General features: G+C 47.1%; 3 protein-coding genes across 6 annotated transcripts in view; 2 read left to right on the forward strand and 1 right to left on the reverse strand.

Moving 5' to 3' along the window:
• Positions 1 to 26,817, forward strand: part of LOC310762214 (cytochrome P450 2J2-like) — a 205,759-nt gene that overhangs the window by 105,692 nt on the left and 73,250 nt on the right. The window lies entirely within an intron of this gene.
• Positions 1 to 26,817, forward strand: part of LOC310762194 (cytochrome P450 2J2-like) — an 81,695-nt gene that overhangs the window by 35,650 nt on the left and 19,228 nt on the right. The window lies entirely within an intron of this gene.
• Positions 8,022 to 16,719, reverse strand: LOC310762259 (lipocalin-like). 2 transcript variants are annotated; one of them, XM_083612999.1, is made up of 7 exons: positions 16,507 to 16,719; positions 14,965 to 15,104; positions 13,015 to 13,091; positions 12,493 to 12,603; positions 12,075 to 12,176; positions 9,342 to 9,367; positions 8,022 to 8,201 (listed from the first exon to the last, which is right to left on the reverse strand). In XM_083612999.1, the coding sequence occupies exons 1-6, from the start codon at positions 16,603 to 16,605 to the stop codon at positions 9,342 to 9,344; spliced, it is 555 nt and encodes a 184-aa protein (XP_083469125.1). In that variant the 5' UTR covers positions 16,606 to 16,719; the 3' UTR covers positions 8,022 to 8,201. The 2 variants fall into 2 exon arrangements, with proteins under 2 accessions (XP_083469125.1, XP_083469124.1); XM_083612998.1 differs by having other exon boundaries at positions 8,022 to 8,208; positions 16,507 to 16,713.

The raw sequence follows: 26,817 nt of genomic DNA on the forward strand, positions 1-26,817 counted from the left end.
AAATGACTCCCCATGATCCAAATCGCAGTATACAAATATTCTGCCCTCGAGGGTATTCCCAACCAAGACCCCTTTTCCTGACTCTGCATGAGAGAATGTGCACTTTTGGTCCATTTGTTTGCACGGGCAGAAATGGGGAGCAATCCCCCCCCCAAAGACAAAGGAAGGAATGCATAAGGAGTTGCTTCATACTGAATCAGACCATTAAGGTCCCTTTGAATCAGTGCTGTCTGCAATGACTGGCAGTAGGTCTCCATGGTTTCAGGCAAGGGAGATAGATGCCTAGCCTCACCTGGGACCTTCTGCATGCAAAGCAGGTGCTCTGACCACTGAGCTGTGACCCCCAAACTAAGATCCCCCTGAAGAAGAAAAGCACTAGCATCCCTCACATTGCTGACTTTGCTGCCCCAAAGCCTGTGAGACTCCCCTGTGATATTTCCCAATCTACTAGCGCTCAGGAAGAGCAAATAATAATAATAATAATAATAATAATAATAATAATAATAATAATAATAATTTATTATTTATACCCCGCCCATCTGGCTGGGCCTCCCCAGCCACTCTGGGCGGCTTCCATAGAAACCAAAAATACAGTAAAATATCACACGTTAAAAACTTCCCTGAACAGGGCTGCCTTAAGATGTCTTCCGAATGTCAGGTAGTTGTTTATCGCTTTGACATCTGCTGGAAGGGCGTTCCACAGGGCGGGCGCCACTACCGAGAAGGCCCTCTGCCTGGTTCCCTGTAGCTTTGCTTCTCGCAATGAGGGAACCGCCAGAAGGCCCTCGGCGCTGGACCACAGCGTCCGGGCAGAATGATGGGGGTGGAGACTCTCCTTCAGGTATACTGGACCGAGGCCGTTTAGGGCTTTAAAGGTCAGCACCAACACTTTGAATTGTGCTCAGAAACGTACTGGGAGCCAATGTAGGTCTTTCAAGACCGGTGTTATATGGTCTCGGCGGCCGCCCCCAGTCACCAGTCTAGCTGCCGCATTCTGGATTAGTTGTAGTTTCCGAGTCACCTTCAAAGGTAGCCCCACGTAGAGTGCATTGCAGTAGTCCAAGCGGGAGATAACCAGAGCATGCACCACTCTGGCGAGACAGTCCGCAGGCAGATAGGGTCTCAGCCTACGTACCAGATGGAGCTGGTAAACAGCTGCCCTGGACACAGATTTGACCTGTGCCTCTATGGACAAATCTGTCCCTGTTAGTTTCTCTCTTTTTCTCATTTTCCCATTCTTAAATTTATTATTTCCATACCAGTTGAACATTTTTTTCAAGTCCTTATGAAAATTTGCCAGCATTTCAGTGCAAATTTCTTCTGAAATGCACATTTTGTATGCACTTTTGCCTAATAAGTGCAATCCGTTAGTTAGACAAGCGTTCACATAATGAGTCAACATTCTCAATTGGTTCCTATGGGGAAATTTCTAAGCATTCCTGACTGTGGAACTTTGACCTCAAAAAGGGGGGTGGGGGTGGGACAGAAAAACCCTCTGGAACCTTGTCCAAATTCTACCGCTCCCACCCAACACTGTTTCTGATGAAACGGCTTATGAGGACCAGTAAAGCAGTTAAAAAAAGAAGGCTTGTTTAAGGCTGCTTATCTGTTTATAGTACTTTATGCAGGCCTGGCTGCTTGGATATCTGAACTTGCGGTGTGTATAGCAATGTTTCAGTACTAATTCCTTGTGTTTAGATAAAGACTCTCCTCCCTGGAAGAGAGGGGAGTGGTTGTGGGCGGGAGCCCAAGCTCCGCCCCTAGCAGGGGGCATTAGCCCCCTGCCTCCTCCTCTCACCTGGCTGGCGCCCACGCCCCTCGGCAGGCACCCAACCAGGTGCCTCTGAGGGGGCGTGTACAGCAGCCTTTTGCTGCAGCGCCAGCCTCTCCTCGGCCTCATTCTTCTCCGTCGTCCCTTCGCGAGTCACCCACCCTCCACTCCCTTTGAGCTCAGGGTCTTAGTTCATTGGCCTTGCTATGGACCTTAGGTTGGTCGCCCTGGTTGTCCAGGGGGCCTGGTAGGAATTTTTCCATTTGGCATTAGGCTTTTTGGTTTTTTCGCCTACCTCGTAGCAATCGTCACAACTTTGGTGGTATTGGTGGGTAGGTTAGGCATTGGAATAATGTGTTGTGGTGTGTCGAAGGGCTAGGTGTGGCCATCGCCTATGCCTTCAATTTTTGGGTATTCCGTTAAAGGAATCTGGCAGTCGTGTATTCTGTCCGATGCCTGCTTGGCGGGAGGCCATGGCACGACCCTCGGTGACATCAGGGGAGAGCCTATAGTTGAATTATCATCAACAGGCTCCACCTACTGGTGAATAAACCCCATTGTTTTAGACATCCAATGCCTAAGCCAATACCTTTTCACTGCTGTAATCAATAAAGTTGTGGCCTTTTCTTGCCCATTAACCTTATATCACGTGTCCTTGCGTATTCATTTCACATTGCGGGGGTCGGGCCCTCGAACCACAAGTGAACTTTCATAGAACGAATTTTTGGATCACAAGACCTGCATGCATTCACATTCTTGCAAAGCATTTTTTTCCTAATACAATACATTTTTGTATATTGTTTTCAGAAGCATATGCATTCCATGCACACTTTGTACTAGCATGTGCATTTTTGGACATATTCCTTGACTTACGCTATCTGCGAAATTTAGAGAATTTCGAAGGGCAGCTGTGTTTCAGTTGGCACATTGCTCCAGAAAGTAAAAATTTGGAAGGTTTACCTTGAAAATGTGAACTGAATCAAAACTCTCCCCTGTTGTTAGCTGGAGCCCCTGGCTGTCTATTCGGTTGGGCCAGACCAGATTGGCAGGTGACCTGGGCAATTCACATTTGTGTTTTCGTGGCCAAAAGGCTTCATTGCATCCATGCACAAGTTAGGAACCTAGGAAGCAGCTTTATACAGAGTTAGACCATTGGCCTATCTCCTTCTGTATTGTCTACACTGATTGGCAGCAACTCTCAATGGGTTTTGGCAAGGGACACTCTCAGCCCTACCTAGAAATGTTAAAAATTCCAATTTTTAACACACACAAAGATACACACAGAGCAGGAGAAAGCAAGCTTGCTCCATCTTCCATGTGACAGCCCCTAAAATATTTGAAGATGGCTATCCTGTCTCCTTTCAGTCTCCTCTTTTCCAGGCTCAACATACTCAACTCCCTCAATCATTCCTCATAAGGCTTGGTTTCCAGACCCTTGATCATCTTGGTCACCCTCCTCTGCACATGTTCTAGCTTGTCAATATCTTTCTCAAATTGTGGTTCCCTGAATTAGACACAGTACCCCAGGTGTGGTGTGACCAAGGCAGAATAGAGTGGTACTATGACTTCCCTTGATCGGGACACTATATACATCTGTTGACACAGCCTAGAATAGCATTAACCTTATTTGCTGCTGCATCGCACTGTTGACTCATGTTAAGCTTGTGGTTCACTAAGCTTGTGGTGAACAAACTAAAGATCGATCCAAACTAGGTGGTGATAGTCTTTGGTTGATAATAATAGTGATCTAGGTGGAACCTATTTTAGACAGGAACCTATTTTAGACAGGAATGCACTCCCCGGCCCTAGAGCAACAGACTCACAAAGGGGTCTAGCTTTATCCAGGGATATGCTGGTGACCTCAATGCCCACAAGTGCCTTCCTCCATATTTACTGCCCTATACTGGGGGTGGGAATCAGACCCAGCCTTAGCTGTTTAGTCCAGGGGAAACCAATGTGGTGTCTTCTAGATGTGTCATTTGGTTGACAGATGGAGCTGGCTTGAAACCTGTGCCAAGAGCCATTGCTTTCTTGCCAGTGGGCAGACACTCCCAGCCAGCCGCAATCAAGAGAGAGAGGAAGTGGCCTGCAAACTACCGTAATTTTCGCTCCAAAACACGCACTTTTTTGCTCCTAGAAAGTAAGGGAAAATGCCTGTGCGTGTTATGGAGCGAATGCACGGATCGGAGCCATGGCTGCCATCAGTCAAGCAAAGCGGGAGCCGCTTACACACTCTACGAGGCTCTCGCTTTGCTTGCTTTAAAGCGACCTGGAGCCGGGGAGGAGGGAGGGAAGGAGAGTCATGCAGCAAAGCCGGCAGCAGCCGCTTACACGGGAGGAGGGACGGAGCTAGCAAAAGTCCGTGCGCTCTCTAAACAGAGCAGTGAGGCTGCAGAGGGATGGCAGGAAAGATAAAATTTAAGCAACCAGCAGCAAAATAAAACCAACCTCGAGCTCTGAGCCAGCGCAGTGAAAACCAGGAAGTAAAAAAAAAGGCTGGGGAGGGCATGAGGGAGAGGGGGAAACTTCGCAAATCCGCCCCCGCGTCTCAGCTGATCCGCGGGGACGGAGCAGCTTATTTTCAGGCAGGATAGATTTGAGCATTGTCTGGGTCCTAGTGCCCCTACCGCTTTTTTGTGCTCCATTCTATTGCTGCTGGTGGCTGCTTATCATTCAGGCTGCAAGGAGGAGCGCTTTTACACAGCTAATGGCGAATCCCCTGCAATCCAAGTCCTCCTCACTTGCTCAAATCTATTCTGCCTCAAAACAAGGAGCGGAAGGAAAAGGCTGCAAACTGTTAAATGGAAAAAAAACCCAGGCACAGGGCAAATACCTTAAGTATACCTTTAAAGCAACAGTGCTCTTCCCCCCCCCCCCCGCTCAGCTCGCAGAAAAGCTCCTTCTCCACACACCCCACGCGTGCTCCTTGTCCCTTGAGTTCTTTTCCTTCCCTCCCCACTTAAAACGTGGTTACAAAGCATGGATCCACATGGATCCTCAGGATTTTTGCACTGGGTCACCCCAAATTCACCATCAGATCACATAGCATTTCCATGGCTATAGCCTGCACCAAAAAACACACACGCACCCACTGTTTCATGGGGCCGCAATGGCGCAAAAACGTTACAAAGCATGGATCCACATGGATCCTCAGGATTTTTGCATTGGGCTACCCCAAACTCACTGTCAGATCACATGTCTGTGGCCACAGCATGAACCATAAAAATCATACATCCACTGTTTCGTTTAGAATATTTTTTCCTTGTTTTCCTCCTCTAAAAACTACATGCGTGTTATGGTCAGATGCGTGTTATAGAGCGAAAAATACGGTAATCCTGCCTTTATCTAAATCCTCCTGAAGCTTTCCTAAATCCCCTTGTGCAAAGGCCTTCCAGCTGAGCCAAGCTGCCTTAAGAGAAAATGTACACAATACGCCCCCTTCAAATTACTGGCTTCTTAAAACAAACAGCAAAACCTGAAGGACCTCAACTGCCTCCCAGTTGGTGTGCGCCCAGAGCAAGAAAAGTGGTAGAGGTTGATTCATAGATTCATAGAATTGTAAAGGGACCCTGAGGACCACCTAGTCCATGGGTAGGCAAACTAAGGCCCGGGGGCCGGATGCGGCCCAATCGCCTTCTAAATCTGGCCTGCTGATAGTCTGGGAATCAGCGTGTTTTTGCATAAGTAGAATGTGTCCTTTTATTTAAAATGCATCTCTGGGTTATGTGTGGGGCATAGGAATTCGTTCATTTTTATAATAATTTAATAATAATAATTTATTATTTATACCCCGCCCACCCCATTAGGGGAAATAGGAAGCCCCGAAAAAATATTTTTTAGATGTCCTTTTTATGTTGAGATTCGTAGAGACACCATTGATCCTTTGCTGAAGAGGCCCGCCAATCGTTCAGACAAGTCTAAACTTAATTCTCTCCTCTTAGGCAAAGATAATGAGATGACCTGGCTGGTAGCCAGATTCTGCGCCCAGATTTGTAGGCACAGATCATCCTCTAGAATAAAATAGCTCACTAGGGAAATGCTGAAGTCGCCTCAGGGTCAATTTTTATGGTAGCCGAAATCTCAGTTGTATGTGTATATGTATATATATTCATTTTAACTCATGAGCTATTGCTGCAATCTGCTCTGTTTGCATATTTTATCTTTATGAACACTGTTTTACCGTGTTATGTTATGTGAGCTGGTCTTTGACTGTAATAAATTATCTATCTAACCATCCCACCAATCTGGCTGGGTTTCCCCAGCTACTCTGGGTGGCTTCTAACAGAATATTAAAATACAAAATAATAATAATAAAAAATAATCCAGCCCCCCACAAGGTCTGAGGGACAGTGGACCAGCCCCCTGCTGAAAAAGTTTGCTGACCCCTGAATTAGTCCAACCCCCTGCAATGCAGGAATATGCAGCTGTCCCATTCAGGGATCGAACCTGCAACCTTAGGGTTGTCACTGCTATGCTTTAATCAACTGAAAGGCATGGGAACCTTGCTCAGGAAAGGAGCTGAGCATCCTATTTGGAAGGGGCGGGGAGCAACAATATTGAAATAATGGGAGACTATGGGCGGCATTTACACAGTTAGACCCACTGAATATAGCCAGGAAAAAGCTCGGACTGGGAAAAGTTGGCCACGGCAGTTCATGCACTGGTAACTTCAAGACTGCATTACTGCAATGCGCTTGAACAGGGAGCAGCAGTTAGTGCACAGTGCTGCAGCACAATTGCTATTAGGAGTGAGGCCTTCTCAGCATAGAACACCAGTGCTCAGGAATCTGCACTGGTTGTCAGTCTGCTACAAGGCTAGGTTCAAGGTGTTACTGTTAGAATATAAAGCCCTTAACAACTTGGGGCCAGTTTGCCTGTGAGTTGGAAGGAAGGTCTCATTTCCGGAGCTGCTGATCTCTTCTTTCTGCAGCTCTGCTTTGCACCCATTTTCAGCTTCATTCCATCTCCTGTTTTTCAGGCCCTTTCAGGCCCCTGCTTTCATCTTCAACCCTATCCCCAAGCCTCCTACACTCTCCTTTTTGCAACTTACTTTGAAGAAGAAGAGTTTGGATTTGGAGGTGAGTGGGGCTGAGAGACTTCAGAGAAATGTGACCAGCCCAAGGTCACCTGCTGCAGCTGCATGTGGAGGAGCGGGGAAGTGAACCCGGTTCACCAGATTACAAGTCTACCACTCTTAACCACTACACCACACTGGCTTTGCATCCCCATTCTTACTCTTACTCCCTTTTTTCCTCTACCCTCCTTGTCAGTTTTCTCAACTCTCCCCTACACGCACTTTTTCCACACTTCCTTTTCTCTCCTGATTCGGCCACCCCCATTCAACACCCCCCCAAAAAAACTGATAAGAGAACCAAAGAATTGTAGTGTTGGAAGGACCCCAAGAGTCATCTGGTCCAATGCCCTGCAATGCAGGAATCACAACTAAAGCATCCATGACTGATCGCCACCCAACCCCAACCTCTGCTTAAAAACCTCCAAGGAAGGAGAGTCCATAACCTCCCAACTGAGACAGTTCCACTGTCAAACAACTCTTTAGCTGAGATTTCTGCATTGCTGGGGGTTGAACTAGATGACCCTGGGTGTCCCTTCCAACTCTTGTTGTTGTTTAGTCGTTTAGTCGTGTCCGACTCTTTGTGACCCCCTGGACCAGAGCACGCCAGGCACTCCTGTCTTCCACTGCCTCCCACAGTTTGGTCAAACTTCCAACTCTACAATTCTATTATTCTAGCATCTGTGCCAGACAGTCACCCATACCCTCTAGCTATGCATGCAGAAGAGCTTGACACTCCCCCTGCTAAAAGGACCAGAGACCTGGGGGAGTGCCAAGCTCTTTTTGCTTGAGACAACCCTAGAATGCTGCTGCCAGCCAGTGTAGGCAGCAGTGGGCTACATGGATAAACAGGTTGAAGGATTAAGACAGCCTTCCTAATGCATTTGATAGACTCTTCAAGCGCCTTTGAGTAATAATAATAATAATAATAATAATAATAATAATAATAATAAAATTTAAAAATCTGGGGGGGGGGGGTATCAATAAAGGCAACTCTGGGAAGAAATGCAGCATTTCCTGATGGCAGGAACTGATACTTTTTGTAGGAAGAAATATTACCATATTATGACATTATAATAGTAGTAACAAATAATAATTAATGTACCTGTGGGCTGAGGATTAAGGGAGTGTGTTCCTGGAGATTCCCCCAATGACAAAACCAAAACATCAACACTACCATTTTGTGTGACATTTTTTATTTTTAATCAAGGATCAGCTTTTACAGGGGTGGGTTAGAGGTGAAAGATGCTCATGGCTGAACAGGGAACAGGTGCTACGTCAGTGCTGGAGAAGTCAAGGATTGGCAGACGGGTCAGAAAATGGGGCTTCCTTGCTCAAAGCAAAACCTGGATTTTCAACCTAGGAGCTTGAAAAGGAAAGGGGGTGTGTATACCACATATTTCTGCATTCTGGATATAATCCCAACCACCAACCACCAGATTTAGAAGTCTCAATTCCCCTTGGTGGTATCCAAGCAAGCTCAGCCCTCTTCTGGGTGCAAACTACACACAACTGTATTTGTTGACACACCATGACCACGGAACTCCCTGCCACCAGATGTGGCTCTATTAGCTTTAAAAGGAGACAAGACAAATTCAGATTCAGATCTATCAAGAGAGCATCCATGTTCAGAAACATCCATGTTCTGAGCAGCCCCTGCTGAGGACAAGCAGCTGAGCGCAACTATCACATCCATGCCCAGCTCGTGAGAAAACAGGAGACTGGGCCCTTGGCCTGAATCAGCAGCAGGGCAGTCATTGCGTCCTGAAGAACTACCATGGCTGATCATCAGGCCAACCTTCTGTGGGCCTTCCAGAAGCTAACCTGCAGCCCCACAGATGCTCCCAAACAATGAAGGCCTCTCTTGTTCCTTTGAAATCTCTTCCATGCCTCTTCTCTCCCTCCCTCCCTCCCTCTCTTTATCATCTAAGAAAGCACAGAGTTAAACTATGGAGGCACTGATGGCCACCAACGTTGAGAGATTTAGAAGAGGATTGGACAAACTCATGGAGGAGAGAACTATCGCTGGCTACCAGACATGATGGCTATGATCCGCCTCTGCGGACGGAGGCAGCCATGCTTCTGAATACCAGTGGCTGGAAACCCAGAAGACGAGAGGGCTATTGTGCTCAAATCCTACTTGCGGGTTTCCTACAATATGCATCCAACCAGCCACTGTGAGAACAGCATGCTGGACTAGATGGGCCATTGGTCTGATCCATCAGGCTTTTCTTATGTTCTTAAGCAAGCAGCCCTCGGCACTTGTTGCTCAAGACAGTGGCCTAGCTCATACATAACACACATATTATGTCTGACAAACCATGCTTTGGAGAGCCCTGTACACTCCTTCCCCAGCAATTGACACACATGCGCTGTCAGGGTTTATGAGGAAAGGCCTCGGGACAGACACGTATGAGCCCCAACCTTTTGATTTCTAGAAATGTAACACTGCCCCACCGCTTGCCTCTCCCACGAGCCACAGAGTAAAAGGCAACTCACCTACACATCGTCCGTCATGCAAAGATCTGTCCGGAGAGAAGGCAAGGAGAGGGATCAGGGAGTGATCTAAAGGCATTCGAGGGTGGCAAGGGTGTGTGTGCTGCATGCTGGTGAGCAAAGGGTTGTTTTGCTACCCAGGGCACAGTCCTGTGTAGCCACCAAATCACAGCTCTGGAACAAGGGCACCCAGAGGTCTTCTAGTCCAACCTTGGCCACACACGTACCACTAGGCAAACCCATCGCACACTTGCATTCCCTACTCACTAACCCCCCCCCGCCCCACAATGCAATTCAGAGTGTCCGGCTGCAAGAGACCAAAAGTGGCTTATTAACCATTAATCTATGTCTAGATGCAAACTCCCCTCTGTTGCTCACACTGGGAATATGGGATGCATGACACATAAGGCCAGATATCCTTAATTTTTAATTTCAGCAGGAAACTTGTTTATGCCTGTTTCTCCTCTCTACTCAGCTTTTCTCCTCCTCTTTCTTCATATACCCCCTGCTAAAAATCTAGAAACAGGACCAGCAGGCAGATCAATGGTCAGTGTGCTGTGGATCCTGACCCTACATCAGCTGAAAAGAAAGGATATAATCTGTTTTTTATGATATACATGGGCTATAGCATGACAATGGTGATGGGTTTTAACTGTGAGCTGCTTTGGGAACCAGTCCTGGTGAGGATACAGGTGGTGTGTCCCCGCATGGATCTGTGGAACTCAATTCCTTGTGAAATCAGGCAAGCTCCACCTGACTGGTATTTTCAGATGTTCTTATCTGATTCATCTCCTCTTTGTCATTTTCAAGAGTCCAATTTAAATTGGGGCTTTTCAAAAAATCAGTTGTGCACTTTGATTTGTTGTAGCATAGGTTGGCATGGAGCCCCATCATTCATTGATTTTTTGCCAGCTCTAAGACTGCTGCACATTTCTGATGTTTCTAAAAAGCTGTGTTCAAATGGCGTTTCGTATTTTGGGGGAGATTTTTCTGAGTTCCGTATTTGTACACGTCATGGAGATCTTTTTCTTTAAAAGGCATGTGATCAATGTATTAAATCAATGGGAAGGGAAAGAAAACAAAGCAAACTGCTGAGATTCTATGTTTTGGCAGCCAGAGCTTAAGAGTGAAGGAATATTTTGGGTTTCAGAATTCAAATCACAGACAGACCAGGCAGGGACTAGACCTGTCAGGGGACTGCCATCGGAAGGGAAGCTGAGGGGCAGCTGGGTTACAGGGAACCTCCGAAAATCTTGCGAAGCAGTTCCTCTTCCCAGTGGCATAGCGTGGGTTGTCAGCACCCAGGGCAAGGCAAGTAATTTGCGCCCCCTAACCCGTGGATTTTAGTAGGGGCAGAGAGCTGCGAGTGCGAGCGGCCCCCCCCAGATGTTGCGCCCGGTGCGGCCGGCCCCCCCTGCACCCCCCACGCTACGCCACTGCCTCTTCCTGTGGTGGGGAAAGCCACACCTCCGGTGGGGAAGAGGGGAAGGGACCAGAGGATGCTGCTGGGAGCCTCAGCACCACTCCTTGCCAAGCTGGCCAAGAGGGAAGCACGCCTCTTCCGTCTTCCACCCTGCGCAGTGGTGTAAAACGCAAAGAAGGAAGGAAAAGGCTGGGGGTGACTAAGCTATTATGTTGGGGGAGGACCTGGAAACGACCACTCCCAGATTCTGCTAGCAATTGAAGCAGACATGAATTTGTGGTTCTGCACTGTAAATAGTTTTGCACCAAAATAAAACCTGTAAAAGACAGGTTGGAGTCCTGACTGGTTACTCACGAGCAATCACCATTGCCATCTGACAGGACCCCTTTAAACCAAGGATGGGGAACCACATTGCCCTCAAGAAAACTTCTTTGGGGCCGGGTGCCATTGGTGAGGCAAAACTAAGTGCTGCAATGGACTAGACTTTACCTACGTCCTAGCCTAGTGGCTGCTCAAGTGGGCAGTGCAAACTTCTGGTGAGTGATTACCTAAGGTGGGGTGCTAAGATTCTCAGGGGCACCAGGGGGTGCTGGAGGTGTAAATGACCTTCAGGCTTTGAAACAGGTGCTATCGCTGGATCAAACATCATTTCAATTGCATTAATTAAACTAAATAGTCTTAAGTGGATTTTGAATCAATGCACAATCAATGGCTACTGCTCTAAATGTCATGGCCCTACTATCTTGCTTAGCGTACCTCCTCCACGAGAGGCGGCAACATGAGAACGGGGCCTTTTCTGCAGTGGCTCCCCATTTGTGGAATATTCTCCCCAGGGAGGCTCACCTGGAGCCTTCATTATACACCTTTAGGTGCCAAGTGAAAAAGTTCCTTTTCAACAAGGCCTTGGGCTGATTAACGCTCTATTTACATTTAAATGTGTTTGGGGGGGTTGTTGTTCCGTTGTTAGCGTTTTAATTATTTACTTGTGCTTTTACTTTGTATTTTTATCTTGTGAACCACCCAGAGATCTTGTGCTGAATGCCGGTATATAAATCTAATAGATAAATGAAAATGAAAAATAGTGTGTTGTACAAAGCACTATTCCAAATAATGCCTTGTCTTGGGATCGGGTGGGGGCACTGGGATGGGTTTTTATGGTACCAAGGGGAAGGGGCCTGAAAACTGTTTATGAATTGCTGCCCTCTGTCCAAGCAAGCAGGAGGCAGGTGAACCCATGATAAACCCCACATGGCAATCCCTAGAGGAAGAAACCTGAGCCCTGTCCGGCTCCCGCTCCCAGTTCTCCCACTTACCAGTGCTGGGCAAGAAGAGGATGTCCTCATTACCAAGTCCCTCTGCCAAGGCCAGCTGGGTGAACTTCTCCCGCAGTTCGGGACTCAGCTCCTTGCTTCTACCTGCCACCAGAAACACAAAGCGCTGTTGAGCAAGGAGAGTTGGTTAGAGCACGAGACTCTTCATCTCAGGGTGTGGGTTCGAGTCCCATGTTGGGCAAAAGGATTCCTGCCCTGCAGGGGTTGCACTAGATGATCCTCACGGTCCCTTCCAACTCTCCAGCTCTCCTGCCACCCAATCTATCTGGTGCAATAAAACCCAGGCCCCCCAGTCCTCTGTCCCCAAGGGGAACAGCGCAAGCCAGAAGGGCGGGGGTGGTGGAGCAGAAGGGAGGAAGGCTGCCCCCTGGTGGCAGAGCAGTGGGAGGAACAGACGTACCATACAGTGTTACCATTGTCAACTTCTTCATGTTTTGCTCCTTGGCATACAGCAAGGCGTACTCATCGTAGTTGGTCTCCACCACACGGACGTCATGGCGGTTTCCAGAGCCTGGCATCGAAGGAGGCAAGAGAAGAATTGAAATGGAGCCAGCAAGGAGACACAGTCACACACCCACACCCCATCACTGCCAGACACTGGCTTTGCACACCACGCAAATGATTCCTGGATTACAGGGGGTTGGACAAGATGAATCTCGGGGTCCCTTCCGACTCTACAATTCTATGATATAAATGGTGCTAGCCACTGGCAGGTTGCTTTGGTTTGGCACCCACCCAACCCCCAGCTGCTAGAACCAGTTTCCCTCTCCGTCTGGCAAGGGATGGCTCTTCCTTGCCCTGCTTGGAAACAACCAGGAGGGATTAAGTCAGAAAGGTGCCAATCTCTTTCCCAACCCATCCCAGACTGAGGGTTGCCTGGCTGCTGCCCAGCCAGATGGGAGATGATGTGGCTCTCACTTACGTGGGCTGGTGTATAGGAATCGGCCAGGCTGCTCAGTCCGGACAAAAAGGCTTTTCCTCGTCTCGCACTCGTTGAGCCTAGAGCAGAGAGAGAGCAGGACAGTGATGAAAGAAGGAGAAGCACTGGCAGCCAATTCAGGAAGCCTGCTGGCTTACGGGAACAACCTTCAGGGTTTTGAGTTTGAGGAATCTCAGCTAAAGCATCCCTGACAGATGGCCATCCAACCTCTGCTTAAAAACCTCCAAGGAAGGAGAGTCCATCTCCTCCCAAGGGAGACCGTTCCACTGTCAAACAGCTCTTACTATCAGAAAATTCTTCCAAATGTTCAGCTCAAATCCTCTGGAGGGCACCAGGTTGGCAGAGTCTCGCTTATGCAATGCTCTTGGGTCATATTTATAAACAAGTACATACTGTAAATCTAGGGATGCAGGTAGCACTGTGGGTTAAACCACAGAGCCTAGGGCTTGCCGATCAGAAGGACGGTGGTTCGAATCCCCATGACAGGGTGAGCTCCTGTTGCTCCTGCCAACCTAGCAATTCGAAAACACGTCAAAGTGCAAGTAGGTAAATAGGTACCGCTCTGGCAGGGAGATAAAAAACATTTCCATGCACTGCTCTGGTTCGCCAGAAGTGGCTTAGTCATGCTGGCCACATGACCAGCTCCCTCAGCCAGTACGCCAGCTCCCTTGGCCAGTAAAGCGAGATGAGCACCGCAACCCCAGAGTTGTCCGTAACTGGACCTAACTGTCAGGGGTCCCTTTACCTTTACTGTAAATCTACAACTGGGTTCCTATAGATGAAGGATTTGAACACAGACCCACAGAGCTGCATGAAAGGCAACCCATGAATATCCCCATTTTACAGGTGGGGAACACAGAGGCTGAAAGATGAGAAGCCAGTGCAAGGCCAGCCGTGGCAGAGGATTTATTTTATTTTCCTGCTATTGTTGAAATATTGGGAGTGAGAACTCTCCACGGATCAACTGCAAATCAGCCTCCTGGGAGATGCCAGCTTGCTTCTGTCCACATCTGCCCAACATCTGTCTATTGCAGAATCTCTATGGGCTGTCTAAAACAATAATAGCAGCTTCAAGCGGTGCATCATTAACCTGTGGAACTCCCAGTCACAAGGTTTGTGGCCATGGGGTTGGATGGTTTTTCTTTTTAAAGGGTTCTATGGATGCAAGAAGAAGGGTCCATTGCTGCCAACAGTGATCAGTGTTGAAAGCACTATGGAACCTCCATGTCCAAAAGCAGTGTACCCTTAGAGGTCAGTTGCTGGGAGCATGCAACAGGCAAGGGTCATTGCCTCATGCCCTGCTTGGGGACTTCCCCAGGTCATCTGTCTGTCCATATTTGGAAGCAGGAAACTGGGCTGGGTGGATCTTTTGCCTGATCCAGCCTGGCTCTTCTCATCTTGCCCAGCATCCTGACTCCAGGATCAGTTCAGCATGGAGCGCTTCCAAGCAAGGCAGCCGCAGTCTCCCATCATATCTGGGCATCAGTGTTCCCGTGCTCCAGTGTGGTGTAGTGGTTAAGAGCGGTGGACTTGTAATCTGGTGAACCGGGTTCGCTACCCCGCTCCTCCACATGCAGCTGCTGGGTGACCTTGGGCCAGTCACATTTCTCTGAAGTCTGTCACCCCCACTCACCTCACAGAGTGTTTGTTGGGGGGGGGGAGGGAAAGGAGAATGTTAGCCACTTTGAGACTCCTTTGGGTAGTGATAAAGTGGGATATCAAATCCAAACCCTTCTTCTTCTGAACATGGAGGTTCTGCTCCTAGCCTTCTGTGCTGACAAAAGACCCACCCCTCCATTAATCTTGCTCATCCCTGATTTTTGATGCCATTGTGACCAGAGGCCTGTGCAACATCCCACAATATTAATTCCATCTGTCGGGTGGGGGGGGGCACGCCAGCCAAGGCTTGGCAGCCCACCTGTGCCTCCTTACTTGGGGTAAGTGGAGGTGACATCCAGGTCCCCGTCCTCCGTGGTCATGACCACCGTGGTACACATCTTCATCACCTGCTTCTTGTCCTTGAACCAGCGGGCGTTGGAGCCCAGGGCGATGCTGTACCATTTCCCTGTGAACTACAAACACAGGGACCGCTTTAGCACAAACGTTTTGCTCTGGAATCTGCTGCCTGGCCAAATGGGTGGGGTGGGGTGGGACGCAATGCCTCGTGGGCTGATGGGAGACCCCAGTTCCCTGATTTATAAACCTTTCCTTATTGCTTGCCAGCCCACTGCGCTGCCCTTGGCTCTTCCTCCCTCACACTTGTGCTAAAAACAGTGCAAGCTTCAGAGTAACACAGGGATCTTCCTTGGCCTGGGCATTAAAGATGCAGGGAGAGGAGAGGCATACTGGCACCTCTCATTGGAGTAGCTTTGCCTAAAGAAGAAGCCTCTTCAGATTTCCCCTCCAACCACCGTAAATTAAGACACTTTGGTGGAAAACTCTCTCTTGGAGTTGGGAGCACATAAGCCACACAATTAACAAGGCTAAGTCAGAATTAGCCCTCTTCGTCTCTTTGTTGTGCCCCTTGCTGAACATATTTTGGTGGGGAGTGGGTGGGGCACAAACAAACAGATTATTTCCAGAATTTCAAAACACCTTCCCTATTTATTCCCAGCTTCTGAGATATGAAAAGCTCTAGCTTCCTGGGTAGAGCAGCTGTTTTGCAATCCCCACTGGCAGCATCTCCAGCTGGGGCTGGGAGACGCCTCCACTTGAAATCCTGGCTGCTGCCAGCCAGTGTTGACATTACTGGGCTTGCTAGATCAAGGGTCTGACTTGGTCTAAGGCAGCTTCCAAAATTCCTGTACATGCAGATCGTTGGCACAGGCATTGTGTAAAGAGGTAGCGAGTGAGTTTCCTTCTCATTCCTTTTGCACAGCCACTAGCCAGACAATGAGAACATTCTCACGTCGGTCATCCTCTCTTCTCGTCCTTCACAGGACTTGGCTTGGAGTTGAAGCATACGTTTTTCAATGCCTGGAACATTCCAGCGGAGACACTGAATGACAGGCAGAACGACAAGTCTCTCTCCCATGGGGGTCCCTTTGCAAGATCTTAGATCTGAGCTTCTCAGGGTCTAACTGAAAGACAGCCACTGTGGCATAATGGCTAGAGCACCAGACTAGGACCTGGGAGACCAGGATTCAGTTCCCGCCCTCAGTCGTGAAGCTCCCTGAGAGTGTAGCCTTGCGCCAGCAGCTGCCTCTCTCAGACTATCCTCCCTCACAGGGTTGCTGTTTGGATTAAATGAGGAGGTGCGTGGGTCATGCATGCCACCTTGACCTCCTGGAGGGAAAGCAGGATGGAAATGCAATAAATGAAATGAAATAAGTCATTTCATTTCAGATTCTGCAAGGGTCCCGGGCAGATGATCCAGGGACGGGGCTTGCTAGGTTTAAGCCAAGCTCCACGCAGACAAGTGAACCCAGCTCTTTGGCCCCTGAGCTGGGGGCAGGGGGGGGGAGGCGCGGTTACCTGATCCTGCTGGAAGTCAGGCTGCACAGCCACTTCAGCCTGTACCTGGGACAGGCAGCCCAGGGTCAGGGCAAGGACGCTGAAGAATTGTGTCCGCATTGTGCCTAATGCTCTCCTGGATCTGCTGCTGGCCTCTCTCTGCACAGCCTGTCCAGAAACCCAGGCCAGCCGGCTATTTATTGGCCAGTTGAGCAATGCTTCAGAGTGGGATCATGCTGACCTCTCTTCCCCCCACCCCCACTGATATAGTCTGTTACACAAAGCAGAAAGAGAGAGAACAGGGAAAGAACATGAGAGGGCGGAACAGCTGCTGCAATTTCCCACCCGCTATTCCCCCTCCAAAATGCTGACTCCCTACTGCGGCCTGGAGCAGGGAAGGGTTTTGAAGTATTGGGGTCTGGTGCACTCTGCTGGCATGCTGCTTGTGCATCACCACAGGAATGATAGAGATAAAGGAGAGCAGGCTATAGTTTCTAGCAAAGCAACAATGACCAGGTCGTCTGCAACAGGCGTCAGAAGAGGTGAAAAGCATCTATTTTTTCCATGTCAACAACAATAGATCACTTGACAGCATGGGAGCAACAAGTTCAGCCAGGGACAGCGTAGGAGGACAGAAAGCATGTCCTATTCGGAGTTGGCCTGTGCCATTACCAAGGGCAGAGCCATCAGTAAAAAAGAATAAATCAGTGTTGTGAAAAGGCTGATAAGCAACTTGGATCCATTTGGATGTAGGCATGAGCAGAGTTGCCAAGAAACTCACACTCATAAGTTGATACGTGTTGCACAGGGAAAATGTTGGGTTTGCAAGCACGGAGGAGTCTAAACAGCATGCAGAGCTTCAAGGATTAAGGATGGTTAATAATGATGTCAGCCACTTTCTCCACTAACAGAGCAACTGCAGCTACGACATGCAAACAATGGGAAATTGAGCAACCCAAAAGACTGAGTTAAAAAACCTGAAGCAACACCTGATTCTTAGGGCCTTCCTGGAGGCAAGAGCTTGTTTGAGCAAGGCAAAGGCTGCATGCGTACGCCTTCAAGAAAACTGCTACAAGGCGAGAGCAGCTGGAGAAAAAGGGGAAAGACTTTAGTCTCTAGTCCCTGTTTACCAGCTTTCACAAGAGCATAATGTAAAAGCAACAGATAACAGCAAGTTCATACATAAACCTTTAAACAATTGCTTTACTGTGAGTCTAGAGTTGATCAAGCTCAATTCCGAGTGTGCCATAGGGCTGACCTCAGTGTTGCAAAAAGGGCAGGTTTCACCCTCAGATGTTCCTGCAACAACTTGTTCTTCCAAACAGTTTCAAGATCCATTGCCAGTTGCAAGGCCTCCTGGTTGGCGAGGCTCTCCACCTTCTATCCTGGCAAACTGAACTAAAACTGAGTGTGCACATTGAACTTTGGCATCTTTTCAGCCAGCACACCCAATCTGTTCCTTGGGACAAAGGCGGGGGGCAAGGGAAACTGTGATGGGAAACTACTTCTGTCAGCAGACCTTGCAACTTGGGTGAATTAGATTGAAGGAATCGCTTATAGTTTTTGTAATTCAGAGGCTTTATTCATGCAGGAATTACTTACAGGATGAGTGGGGGTGAGAGAAAGAAAGCAGCAGATATATTGTCTAGAGAATAGCAAAACAAAATGGCTCAGCTTTTAGGGGCAGAGTTAACTTAGACCAGGCATCCCCAAACTTGGCCCTCCAGGTGTTTTGGGACTACAATTCCCATCACCCCTGACCACTGGTCCTTTTAGCTAGGGATGATGGGAGTTGTAGTCCCAAACAGCTGGAGGGCCAAGTTTGGGGGTGCCTGACTTAGACAAACAGCTGGATAGATTGTTGCACTACCAGTGCCCTCATGTGGTTTGAAGCAACACATGCATTAGCTAGAAGTTCAGTGAGAATGAAATACATTTGCTCTTCTCCTACAGCTTCTTCTCTCTGTAATACCTTCCATGTCCTTGGTCGTACCCAGTTGTTCACAACAACCTTGGCCTCACTCCTCCTCCGGAGCAGGTCTCTGTTGCTGCTCTTTCCACTTCCACTCTTCCAGTGTCCATCTTCCTCTGAGCTGCTCCTTCTCATTGGCTGCTAGGAAAGCCTGTCTCTGCAGCTGAGCACCCTTTGCATCCCTCTTTATGTTTAACTGAAAGACTTTTTAAAGATGTGACTTGTTTCGGTGGGCATTTTGAGTGATTTGGGGGGTTTACAGTTAATTTTATCAGATTTTAAGGTGCATCCTTTTGGTATCCTTCTGAACATCACTTAAACTATGGTATTAATTACAGGTAGGTAGCCATGTTGGTCTGCCGTAGTCGAAACAAAATAGAAAAATTCCTTCCAGTAGCACCTTAGAGACCAACTAAGTTTGTTATTGGTATAAAGTGGTATTAAGTGGAAGTAAATGAATCAAATAAGTAAGAAAGTGTCATTGAAATGAAGGCAAAAAGAGCCTCGGACCTGGGTCAGACCAGCCGCACATCTACTCCTTTTAGAGACAGTGGGGTGTTTTAATGTATTCCACCCCCTTGGTTTTGATGGATGGATGGATGGATGGATGGATGGATGGATGTTTTGATGGATGGATGTTTTGATGGATGGATGGATGTTTTGAGTTGCCATAGCAAAAAAAAAAAAAAAATCACCTAAGAAATTTAATAATAATAATAAGAAGAAGAAGAAGAAGAAGAAGTACAAAGATACAGCACCACTCCAAAGGTTAACTCACACAAATATTCCCTTTACAAAGTATATATCCACACTTTCTTTTGCTCTGTGCTTTCTAGACATAGGTCTTACATTCCCAGGTCCAGGTCTCAGTGGGTTTTGTTTTGTTTTTTTTTTGTCCTGGCAGACAAAAGCGGTCCAAAAGTGGTCCAGGCACTTTCCTGGGAAAACATGCATTTTACTGCTGAATCAGAGCAAACAGCAAAAAACAAAAACAAAACATACGATAGCTGTTTGCTCCCACTCAGTGGTAAAAAACCAGGGTTTCCCTGGGAAAGTGCCTGGACCAACCCCCCCCCCCAAAAAAACCCCTCACACTCAAGCACAGCTTTAAAACCCAGACTTGTGTCTAGAAACGCTGCACAAAAGGAAGTGCAGATGACCCCTTAAACAAGGCAGACACTTGCATATATACATATATACCCCCATCATTCAGCCCGGACACTGAGATCCAGCGCTGAGGGCCTTCTGGCGGTTCCCTCATTGCGAGAAGTGAGGCTACAGGGAACCAGGCAGAGGGCCTTCTCGGAAGTGGCGCCCATCCTGTGGAACGCCCTCCCATCAGATGTCAAAGAGATAAACAACTACCTGACATTCAGAAGACATCTTAAGACAGCCCTGTTCAGGGAAGTTTTTAAATATGTAACGTTGTACTGTTTTAAACACTTGATTGGGAGCCGCCCAGAGTGGCTGGGGAAACTCAGCCAGATGGGCGGGGTATAAATAATAAATTATTATTATTATTATTATTATTATTATTATTATTATTATTACATGGGTGACCATGTGCTTCGATATTTGTATAAAAAATTAAAAATTCTGGGGCCCTGCGCCTTCAGTTCTTCATTCCTTTGAACCCCCCCCTCCCAAATGTGAAAATGCAATAACTGAGAGGATGCCTGTCTGCTTGGCAAATGCCTTTAACAAGGCTGGAATGAGATTTTAAACACACACACATACAGTCCCACGGCATCCACTGCTGTGAGCTACTCAGAGGACAGTGATGTGGAAACACAAATGTCATGAGGCCAGTGTTTTCCATTTCCCTACTGCTAAGCCGGCATTGTGTAACAGTCTGCCTCCAGGCGGGATATGATCCTTAATTGCCACCCCTTCAAGTATCCCTCGCCACACTTAAAACTCCCAGTTGTTCTGCTTAGCCCTGCCAAAGCAACATTTTACGTAAGAGCGGCTGTTTACAATAGGGATTTTCGCCTCCTCAACCAATTCCAGTACCTGTTTTGCAGAGTGAATGAGGGCACATTCTTCCGCCCCAGCTTTAACCCACACACTGTCAGGGTAGTTCAGTTGCTTAGAGGTGCTGATAACATCAAGCTTGCGTCCACAGGGAGTTGGAAGAGACGATCCTCAGGATCGCTTCCAACTCTATGATTCTACAACACACACAACACACACGGCAACTGCGGGAAACTCAGTGCAAGCAGCAAGAAGTGGGAGGGAAAGGCATCAGTGCCTTTATTTGACCTGCAAATTCCTTCAGTCCTGGAACGCCGCAAGGGAGAAGTGCAGAGCCAAGAATTCTCTCCCTTCTATACAACTGCAAAGAATATACACAGAGACACACACCCCTATTTGCAAAGGGGGGGAGAGAGATGGATATTGCCCTTTTACTCATACATTGGTACCTCGGCTGTCAAACGTAATCCGTTCTGGAACGCCGTTCGACTTCCGAAATATTCAACAACTGAGGCGCAAAGGGCAGTCTGCAAAGTCAATGGAGAAAATTGTGAGGGGGGAAGCAGCAGAAGTTGTTTGGCTTCCAAGACGCTTGAAAACCAAGATACCAATGTATAAAGGAAGGGCTGGTGGTCTCCCTTGCCCCATTCACTGCCCATTGGTGCTGTGCTGAAAACGTCATTTTTATTATTATTTATTAGATTTATATACCACCCTTCATCACAAGCTCTACCCTGAAAACCAACCTTGATCAGTTAATGAGAAAATTATTTGTTTGTTATTTTATTACTACCCACCCATCTCCCTAAGGTTCCAAAGGCAGAGTACAAGAATGTAAAATACAGTTTGAAAACTCGCAATAAAAAAATTCAATCTCTCACATCCAAAAAGGGTCGATCTTTATTGCATATAGATAAAGGAGAGAAAAACTTTCAATGAATTAACCAGAAGCCAAGGAGGCTGATCCTTGTCCATAATAAAAATATTCATCATCATTAGCCAGTTTCCCACACTACAATGGAAGGTTTCCTGGGGGTTTTATTGTATGATTTTATGCTCAGTTGCAAACTGTTCTGGGGTTGTTGTTTTTAGAAATAGAAGTACTGTGTACAGAGCCAGCCCATCCATGAGGCAAGGGGAGGCAGGCAACCTCCTCAGGTGGCAGGATCCATAAGGGAAGCAGATCCTGATGTCAGTCTTTATTCCCCGCCCACCTTGTTTCTGATATAGATCGTCACTCCCCAGTTCTTCCCTGGAGGGGAGAGGGGGCACTATTTTGTGGTTCGCTTCAGGGGCCAAAGTGTCTTGGACCAGCCCAGGCAGTATATATATCCTGTTACAGAAGTTGGGTGCAGCCCCCGCTCCCTGCCAAGCAGTAGCAAGATTCCAGGGGGTTCCGGGTGCTCACCCATGTTTCGTGCTTCTTTGGAGAATTGAAGATGCTGCTGAGATTGTCATAGTTTTAAGAAATATGGTTTATTCACATATTTACACCTTCCGTCTCCGTGGAGGGAGTTAGGATCTTTGTTTCTTTTTTGTGTGAATAATTTTTATTCATTTTCCAATTAAAAAAAAATCATATTAGTAACAAATCAAACCACATCTTTCCACATTCTCTCACATTCAAAAACAAAAAACAATATAGCCAACTATATAATCCAAATGAATTAATTTCAACGGGTCTTCCCGTGTTCTGGATTTCAAAAGCCAAATATCCATCCTTTATCTTTCTGCTATCTTCTCCATTACTTCACAATTTTCTAATCCTGATATTAACTATCTCCTCTGTCAGTCAGTCGCTGGTATAACTCACTATCTTGTTGTATTTGACCATTCCTTATTTCTGTAATCACGCAGGGGGCTTTTTCCACGTTCTTAGTTTTAATATTTTGAAGCACAGTCCTCTTCGATGGCCCCTCCTTTTTCTGATGATTGTTGTTCTAGTAGGTTCTGGGCTTCCATCCAAGGCTGGAATTAATTAGTGACTTCTCACTGTCTTTGATGTTTCAAATACAGTGGAACCTCGGGTTAAGAACTTAATTCGTTCTGGAGGTCCATTCTTAACTGAAACTGTACTTAACCTGAGGTACCACTTTAGCTAATGGGGCCTCCCGCTGCCACTGCGCCACCACGCGATTTCTGTTCTCATTCTGAAGCAAAGTTCTTAACCTGAGGTACTATTTCTGGGTTAGCGGAGTCTGTAACCTGAAGCGTCTGTAACCCGAGGTACCACTGTATACTGTAGTGGTGTACTTGGCAATCAGTAAGTCACACAAAGATTGTTTCTGTTTCCTCATAAAAACCCACGCCAGCTCTCTGGGGCCCTTGGAGAGCTGGCAGGCATACAGAGTTCACCACCACTCTTTTCTCAAACTGTAATCTTCCATGGAAGCAAATGCATCCTCTGTAAAGTACACCCCTTTTGCAATTCCAATAAAAAAATATCTCCAATATCCCCCCCCCCCCCGATTGAAGGAGGCCTTTTCTGGTCATATCCTTTTTCTTACTGCATTAGAGCTTTTACTGTCACCATCTTCCTCCTCAGCCTGAGCTGTTCTGATCATATCTTATCTTGCTCTGCCAATTTTGATCAGGGCTCTACACCAAGGACTGCAATTGGGGTTCGCCAAATCATGAAATAGCAAATATAACCAATACAAAAGTATGGCAGCTTTTCACCTCATTCATCAAAACGACAAGAAATAAGTCTTTTTGAAGTCCGAAACTTGGCCTCCAATGACTGTGTAGTTTAGCAGATTTTTCTTTTAACTCTCTCCGTCCAGAACATGCCTGCCCCCCCAATCTTTTAATTTTTAGGAAACAGGGACTCCTGGCTGATGAGACTGACTTTGGAGAGTTGTCAAATTCGTGCCTTGGACATCACCCAGAGTCCCTGCCTTTGCATCTTGTTACGGAGCACAGATAACAGACTGTCTGGGGGTAGCACAGGCCCCCCCTTCCTGGGGGGGTCAGGGTTAATTACCCTCATTTAACCCTGATGGGAGCCAATGTAGATGTTTTAAGACCAGTATTATATGGTCCCGGCAGCTGCTCCCAGTCACCAGTCTGGCAGCCACATTCTGGATTAGTTGTCATTTCCGAGTCACCTTCAAAGGTAGCCCCATGTAGAGCGCATTGCAGTAGTCCAAGTGGGAGATTACTAGTACAAAGCTTATTCCTGCGATCGTTGATCATGGCACATTCTCATAGAATGGTAGAGTTGGAAGGGGTCCTTGGGGTCATCTAGTCCAACCTTCTGCCACACAGGAATCTCAACTAGATCAGACATGACAGGTGGCCATCGAACCTCTGCTTTGAAACCTCCAAGGAAGGACATCCACAATCTCCTGAGGGCATCCATTCTACTCTTGAGCATTTCTTGCCTCCAGAAAGGTCCTGCTGATCTTTAGTCGGGATCTCCTTTCTTGTAACTTCGATCCATTGTTTTGGGTCCTGTTCTTCTATGCCTGTGAAAGGCTACCTGGGATTCTGCCTCTTGCCCTGGATTTCCTCCATCTCCAATGGCAGTGCATGACCCCCCCCCCAAAGAGAAGAGCAGCCACTTCCACAAAACCCTCCCTCCCTCCAAGCCCCAGTACTGAAGAGAAGTAGGAGGTGATGCTGCTTTCACAGCTCATGGAGGAGGTGGACCAACTGTGCCGAGTGTGGGGATAGGTGAGTGCTCTCTGCCACCTGCCTCAGGATCCAAGGAGGAAGCTGGCCAAACGACGACCAACAAGTTAACACCCAGTAAGACATCAGACTCCACCAGTTCACAGGGGGCCTTTGACCAGCCGTGAGGAGCAATCTTCCAGCACATCCATGCGTTTCCACGTCCTATTTTTCAACAGAACTGCTTTATCAGCCTCTACTTCTTTGAAAACATCTAGCATCTAGCATGGCCTTGGGGGCAAAATCTCAATACATAAAGCCTTTGACTTCTCCCTCCAGCTTCAAGTAACACTCCATAGCGTAAAAAAGGAAACAGCCTCTAGCACCCGTTCCCTGCCCCCAGCTTTTAAAGGATTCTTTTTCCTGGCAAACTCCCAAGGTCACTCATGGTAGTCATGATGGGTATCAATCAAAAGGTGGGCTGTTTCCCCTTTATCACATACACAGCCCAACAAGGTAATGTCAAAAATCCACCAACAGCATACAAATCAATATGGCTAACCTGATCCAAAATACCCACCCACCCCACTCACACATGAAAACAAAGACCACCACAGCCAACCACAAATGAACAGCCACACCCTTGGCCAACCCCAACCTCTCTCACCACCAAAGGAACACAAGTGAACAGCAGAGAACCTGCACAAGCAACGCTGACACAAAACCCCACATATATTAAGTAAAATAGAAACATCGCCAACTGACCTCACTCCCACTCATCTCCCCCCTCCACCTCTTCCCCCTTTTCTTCCTAATGTCTCAACAAATGGAACCGATTTTTAAAAAAATATTACATGGGGAGGGGAAATACGAGAGAGACACATTGCACATACCTTTGTAAATCAAGAAAATCTTTAATAAAAATACATTAAAATAAACAGGTGGGCTGTTTGAATGGGTGCTGGTCCTTACTCCCAATGCTGCGCTCACCCAGCTTATCTTGTGCTCAGATCAGGAGGAAATTCAACAGGTGCTGCTTAAGTGACACATTTTAAAGGTTGCATCGGTGAATTTGGGGACGGGTTGAGCGGAGAGTGGGAAAGAAAGCCCTCCTGCTCTCCAGAGGCCGGCAGAGTTCCCAGCTCAGCACTCCACAAAAACAGGGTGGTACTGGAAGTGCAGCATACACTTACATGGGTAAACAACATGTGCTAGCCATTTGAACAGGAATAAAAAGGTGGGGAGGAATAAAAGAAAAAGGACAAAGCCCTCCATGCTTTGTTTGCTCACGTGCTCTGCAGGGAAGGCTCTTTGCTGCTCAAAATCTGCCTTTTCTGCAGAATCATTCCAGCCCCAGAGCTGATTCCAGCAGGAGCACCTGACAGGGTTGAAACTCCACAGACGGGAGATGAAGCCACCTTTTAAAAAACATAATTTCCGGCAGAGAGATTCCAAAAACAAAAACAACTCAGAGGTCGCTCGTACTCAACCTCAGCCGCTGTGCACAGTGAGAAGAGGCCAGCTGCCTGGGCTTTGCACTCCATCACAAGGCAGAGTGCAGGGGCCGATGTTTATGAGGGGGTTGTGTGTTTTCCTACACATACACTAGAGGGCTGTGTGCATGGTGAGCTTGACATCGATACCAGAGAAGGTCTTAGAACAGATAATTCAACAGTTGGTCTGTGAGCATTTGGAAAAAGTTGCTGTGATTACTAAGACCCAACATGGTTTCTAAAAAATAAGTCATGCCAGCCCAACCTGTTTTATTTTTTTGATGGAACTTGATGGATCAGGTAAATGCTGTGGACATAGTGTATCTTGATTTCACTAAGGCTTTTGACAAAGTCCAATGTGATATTCTCATGAGGCAGCTGGTAAAATGTGGGTTGAACAAGGTAACTGTTAGGTGGATTTGTAGCTGGTTGATTTACTGAACCCAAAGAGTAGTCATTAATGGTTCCTCATCATCCTGGAAAAAAGTGACAAGTGGGGTGCTGCAAGGTTCTGTCCTGGGCCCTTTATTTGTTTAATGTCTTTATAAACGAATGTAGGAATTGAGTGGATACTCATCAAATTTACAGATGACACCAAACTGGGGTAGCTAATGCCACAGAAGACAGAATCAGAATTCAAAATGATTGGAGAACTGGGCGCAATCTAACAAAATGAATTTCAATAGGGACAAATGTACATCCTTGTGCAAATTAATTGTAACAAAGCATATTTTCTATCTTACTCATAATCCTGTACTCAAAGCAAAAGTCATTTTGATCATTTTTTATGTTTTAATGATACAATCATTATGTCAGCAGCTACTGTATTGCACCAGATTGTAGAATCCTGTCCGAGTGCCGTAGTGTATGATGCAATCATTATATCAGCAGCTACAGCATTTCATCAGCTTTTGATTCGACCGCCGTTCAAGATGGTTGTGACACCTAGGAAACGTATGAAGATCATAACTCTGCATGAACACACAGCTAAGCCACATCGAGAGATTGCTTCAGTGGTTGGTGTGAGTTTAGCAACTGTCAGCCATGTCATCAAGTTGAAGCAGGAAACGGATTGGTTTCTCCTAAACCTAAAGGAAAGTGTGGTCATGAGAAGAAAACAACTTCTTACAGGAGATGATGCTTCCACAAAGCAAAAAGGATCCCCGCAAGATGAGTGACGCATTGAATATGGATTTGAAGGAGAAAGGAATCCAAATTGGTTCTTCTACATTTCGCAGGTGCCTTATTGCGGTTGGACGGAAAGGCAGAAGACCTGTCAAT

Source organism: Podarcis filfolensis (genome assembly GCF_964270895.1).
Source record: "Podarcis filfolensis genome assembly, chromosome: 5".
Taxonomy (NCBI): Eukaryota; Metazoa; Chordata; class Lepidosauria; order Squamata; family Lacertidae; genus Podarcis; species Podarcis filfolensis.

What these genes read in the sequence shown, in the direction of transcription:
- LOC310762259 (XM_083612999.1), bottom strand. Translation starts at nt 16,605, where the DNA reads ATGCGGACACAATTCTTCAGCGTCCTTGCCCTGACCCTGGGCTGCCTG. An exon ending in GTCACCTCCACTTACCCCAA is followed by an intron (nt 13,092 to 14,964) that starts GTAAGGAGGCAC and finishes TCTCTGCTCTAG; the next exon opens with GCTCAACGAGTGCGAGACGA. An exon ending in ATTCCTATACACCAGCCCAC is followed by an intron (nt 12,604 to 13,014) that starts GTAAGTGAGAGC and finishes CTTCGATGCCAG; the next exon opens with GCTCTGGAAACCGCCATGAC.